General features: G+C 40.8%; 1 protein-coding gene and 1 pseudogene across 1 annotated transcript in view; one reads left to right on the top strand and one right to left on the bottom strand.

The window, feature by feature from the left end:
* Positions 1 to 3,381, bottom strand: part of LOC108691159 (POU domain protein 2-like) — a 136,911-nt gene extending 133,530 nt beyond the window's left edge. The window contains exon 1 of the mRNA XM_018198815.1: positions 2,801 to 3,381. Coding sequence (XP_018054304.1) covers positions 2,801 to 3,368 — 568 coding nt within the window. The 5' untranslated portion in view covers positions 3,369 to 3,381. The remainder of the gene's footprint in view (positions 1 to 2,800) is intronic.
* Positions 3,382 to 4,721: 1,340 nt separating this feature from the next.
* On the top strand, positions 4,722 to 5,349 carry LOC108691143 (annotated as a pseudogene).
* Positions 5,350 to 5,388: the final 39 nt, after the last annotated feature.

Raw genomic sequence — 5,388 nt, 5'->3', positions numbered from 1 at the left:
ATAATGTGATATTTTAATCAAAAATTTTATAGTTTTATAGTTTTTACTAGAATTCATGCAATCAAATTTATTTAATTATTTTAACCAAATAACTATAAATTTGATTTTATATTGATTCTTGATAATATAATAGATTAATTATAAAATAATAAATAATTATTTTAACCAAAATTATGATCATATTTCAACAAAGTCTAATTATTATATTCATTTCAGGTTAATTAAACTTATTTTTATCCAACACAATTAATCGATTCTTAAATATTCCTTATGGCAATAATTGATAATTACAATCGATATTTTATTTAATGATTGTTCTCTTTACACGAGACGAATATTTGTCGATCGACTGGCGAAGATAAAAAATATGTTGATCAATTTATAACTTAGTAAGCGAGATTTTTGCGTCATGATTTCAACGTATGCCGAAAATAACCATGCAATCACACAGCTACGTGGAATATTTATTCAAACAAGTATTAGAGCTAAGACGTTATCGACTGATACGATAACGGTCTTTTTTCTTTCCCACATACGCAGCACTGTATTTACCATTGCACTTTTATTTAATTTTAGTGCAACTATGTAGAGGAAGAACTTATCATATGGATAACTTCGATATCAGATGCTCCAATACGAGGAATATATAGACGTCACGTAATTGCCATAGATTGACAACACCGGGCCGGCTAAAGCGATACGCATTTTTATCAATAGTATCAATTGGTTTGTAATTTTTCTGCTTATCCCTCTGATCTAATGCTTATCGCAGCTAATCAACGTATATTAACAACATCTTCAACGTTATTAATTTTCAATTTATCGCATCGCATATCGTAGTTAATAGAGACAGCTGTATAAAAATTATATTATGTTCTCTCGACAGAATCTAACGCCTATTCACCTTGATCAATATTTTTTTTCTTTCTTATCGTGATTACCTGTATTATTAACGCAATTCCTAATGAATTTTATTAACAAGTAACTACACTGTTACAATATCATTATAAAAATGACAATATCATTATAAAAATAAGTAATAATAAGTAAGTAATAATAAATTAATGATTCAAAATATATGTTTCTTACCGATCCTTATAGATTCTTTGACGAAAACTAGAGTCAGTTTTTAACGAAACCACTTTTATGGAACACACAACATGCGTCTATTACCAACCAGCAACTATTAATTATATGTATTATCTCGCGATACTGGTGGGACTCAAGATTTTATCTGTACATTGCGATTGTTGAAGCGAACGAAAGAGATACATTACAAACGACACATGTATAACCGTAAATCGTACGTTTATCAGAAACCGGTAATTCTGAATTGAAAGCAGAAACGTGCGGCGCGTGCACCGCGGTTATTAATAAGCCCGCGTGTGTATTTTACATCTAATTAATAACGTCCAAAGATGAGGTGAAGAAGGAACATATATCATAAACGAATAATTGACGCAATATTGATTGAAATTATACTATCGATGTCTCGACATGAAAATTACCGTTAAAGCGATTGATGGTGACTCAGTTATCTGTTAATGCCCGATACCGATTTCTTAAATTCGGTCTTAGCATAGCTTGCACTCAAACAAAATTTATAAATGCGCGTTGACAAGATAACGGATCATTAATCGTAACCAGTACCGATTAGTCATTGTCACGATGACGATGAGAACGTCGTAACATCTTCATAATAACTACACAATATCTACACAATATCTAAGTATTTTATACATTAACACAAGATTATTGTGCGTTATTTTTAGAAGCAATAAGTAAAATATCGGATCATTCCAGATGTTGAAAATAGCGTCATCAATAGTCTATTCTCGTGAAAAATACGAACACACGTCGCGATTCTTTCTTTTAAAATAAATTCACCCTCTGAACGTAAATTTAATCCCCCAAATTCAACTGGCACGCGTTCCGTGCACAGAATAGAACACGATGCATGAACGAGATGCATTAATGCAAAATCCGGTCGTTTCAGATAAATCGTTTCTCGCGATTGAAGGGACCACATGACCCAATACAATGCTATGATCCACAATATTTCCATGAAAAGCAACAATGCAACGCGGGGGCGTCGAGGATGCAACACAGATTGCACTGGCAGCTGACAAACATAACGTTTTCCACAAAATGCTTGATTCTTGCCGTTGTTTGTAGTGATATATGAACATATTAATCTACATTTAATCAGATAATTCTGATTGTTTAACATACGTCCGCGATTCAGTATCGATAATGGCAAACTGTTTAACTGTCGCGCAATATTCTCTGTTAATTGAGTGAACCGAGAAATTGTGATAAAGAGATACTTATATTGCGATAGAGAGATATTTGCTTATATTCGTCTTCATCGATATGCTATCACTTGCATTTAATAATGAAATAACTGCTTTTGAGAGAGACAAAGAAAAGAAAAAAGAGAGAAAAAAAAAAATAAATAAAATTTAATCTACATTTACTGAGACAATATCAGTTATTCAGTTCTTATTAATATAACGATTATGTTACACTGATTTATATAATCGTCATATTGTTGTTTTAAAAGTTTCCGGAAATAATTAATTGAGAGAATTAATAACATAAATGCACAAAAATTTTATAAACAGCTGTTATATAAATTTAAAATTAATAAATACGTAAGCGAGAAAAGAGAATTAATGGAGTAATTTCTCCCTTTCCTTCTTTCATATTAAGCTTCATAATCACAAATTAACGAATCATGATGATTCTGAATATATATCTCAGACTCTAACGAAACGTGTGTAATTTAATTGACACTCACCCGAAGCACCTCGAAGAGGTCCCGTAGGACTACCGCCGGTAGAGACACCCTCGTCTTCGCTGCTGCTAGTACTAGCTTCACTGGGGCTATAGCTTCGCCTGCTAACGTCTCCCCTGGTGATTTTCTGGCCGCTTGTTCCGTTGTTGTTGTCATGCATCCTACCCTGAAGTCTCTCGTGCATAGTCCTCACGCGCGAATGCAGCCTCTGCTGCTGCAAAGAGCCAACAGAGAAATCGAGCGGCTGATCGATTTCCGATTGCACTTGCGGCTGATTCTTCTGCACCTGACCACATACCGATCCGGCCACCAGACTTTGCGGTTGAGAAACTTGTGCGATCGACGGTACTTGCTGTTGCTGCTGCTGTTCCTGTTGAATACTACTAGGCGGACTCCACCACTGATGCCCGCCTTGAATCGATCTCCAAGCTTCTATGGTGTTATTATTTGTGGGACTTGTCTGTTTCTGCTTCTGTGTCGCCTGCTGGGATTGTTGTTGTTGCTGCTGGGCCATGGCAACTTCGACCAAGTTGTTATTTTCCAGCAGACGCATACTGGGAGTTTGCGTCATCGATACTGGTAGAACGAAGGGGGACAGTCCCACCGACGGTGGGCTGGGTTCCTGACGTTGCCTGTGAGTAGTATGATGATGGTGCTGATGTTGCTGTTGTGGCTGACGATGATGTTGCTGCTGCTGCTGCTGCTGCTGCTGCTGCTGCTGCTGCTGCTGCTGCTGATGTTGCGGAGAACTCACAGGCACGACCACCGGATGCGGGAACTGCCGGACGGTTCGCGAGGCCTCCGCGACCCACCGGCGCACCGCCTCGCTGTCGAGACCCGCCAGCCCTGCGGACTTTGACTTCGACTGGCCTCCGGGCGATGATAAACCCTTGTCGGGTATCAAGCGGGGCAGCGCAAGGACCCCGGTGCCCGCCACCGCGACCCTGGGTCCCGAAACGCCCCCGTAGGCAGTCAACGCCGCGAGATCCAACGTGGTCACCTGCTGGTTTCTGCTCTCGACGAAGGATCGCACCGTTCCACACAGTGGGAGGTCGTTCGCTGCTAACTTAGCGGCTTGCGTCGACTATCATCGCTCGTAGAAACGCTTTGAAGACGAAATACCGCTTCAAAAATACTGTACTTGAATTCAATTCAATCGATTAACTAAGAAACATCCACGATTGCTTGTTTCTAATGGTCTTAACACAGAAATCACACCTTAAAATATTCACTGCGTGCTAGTCAACATAATTTCCTATGCATGAGATCCAGTCAATGTCTTCGAGTTCTTGAAAACACAGTAGAGAATTTAAGAATGCACTACACTCATTCAGAAGTCTCACAGTCACATTCACGTTCTTGTGATAGCGATGTATTCCAGTTTAAGATGTAACTATCCAATGCACGAATTGTTTACCGCATAAAATACCTAAGGCCTGATTATCGTTGTTATTTACAAGAACAATCTTTATCTTCATCACAAACGTATCGTAATAAGTCTCTTGATCACGTCGCTTCTGTCAGATGACTATTAAAATATTAGCCGCAAAGCACATAAAGCACCAGCACTAATGTCATTGGCTCAAACAGTCAATCGTTCTCACTGAAGTTCAATCCGAATTGTCTTTACAAACAACACGTATTCACTTCAAACACTCGGATTAGCAAGAAGTCTTTACGGCAGTATAATTTGCAAGTGTCATTGATGCCAGAGATAAGAGCACTTGCTGATGAACTCATCAACGAACACTATCTCGCCAACATCATCAATGAACGAGATTTCAACTATCTCAGCCAAGTCACTACACTAATTTACCACTCTTCGTCGTATCTTATTTATTAGATAATCACGTCATCCTAAATAACACGTGCGATGATTAGCGCCGATCTGTTACGATGCAGCGTATCAAATCGGCCGATGACAATGCGGTTAAAGAGCGCCAATGGCAGTAACTACCTGCGACCTGTCAACAAGATGAGTCAGGTCAACCTGTCGACGCGTCCTTCTCGTTCGGCGTGATCAAAGACACACTTGGACGAGAGTTTACGCGACGCGCTACGACGGCGGTAGCTACGGCTGCGGCTACGGCGGCGGCGGCTGGTGGTACAGCGGTCAGATGCTGTCGCGTGCATGTGTGCAGCTACACTAGAGGACTCATGTACGTTCGCTTGGCCGCCTACCGGCCACGGCGAACACGGTCGTAGAACGGAGTAACCAAAAGTGGGGGAGTTGTTAGTTCTCAGAGAAGGAAGAGGAGAAACCGGGAGAACAACAAGGAAAGAATACCAGCGGCCTCGAGCAACCAAGAGCGGGACAAAGAGAGCCGAGTGTGGAACGAAAAGCGTGGCCGAGTCCAACACAGTCTGCATGATAGCCGAAGTGGGGGCAGTCAATGCGTCGGTGGGGAACGCCGCCTCCAATCGCATGAAAACGCGGATTGCACGCGGCTCCGCCCGGCAAGCCAGAGGCGAGTTCTCAGGCCGCGGAACTCGCGCGAACGCGAGCGCGCCTTTTTCATCTCGCGTACGTCGGCTGCTGTTCGCAAAGTTGAAGAGAGAGAAAGGAAAGAGAAAGAAATAAGAGTGAGTGA

This window comes from Atta colombica, unplaced genomic scaffold (genome assembly GCF_001594045.1).
Source record: "Atta colombica isolate Treedump-2 unplaced genomic scaffold, Acol1.0 scaffold41, whole genome shotgun sequence".
NCBI lineage: Eukaryota > Metazoa > Arthropoda > Insecta > Hymenoptera > Formicidae > Atta > Atta colombica.
Note: the sequence above shows the minus strand (reverse complement) of the source record. Positions and strands in the feature narration are given on the sequence as shown.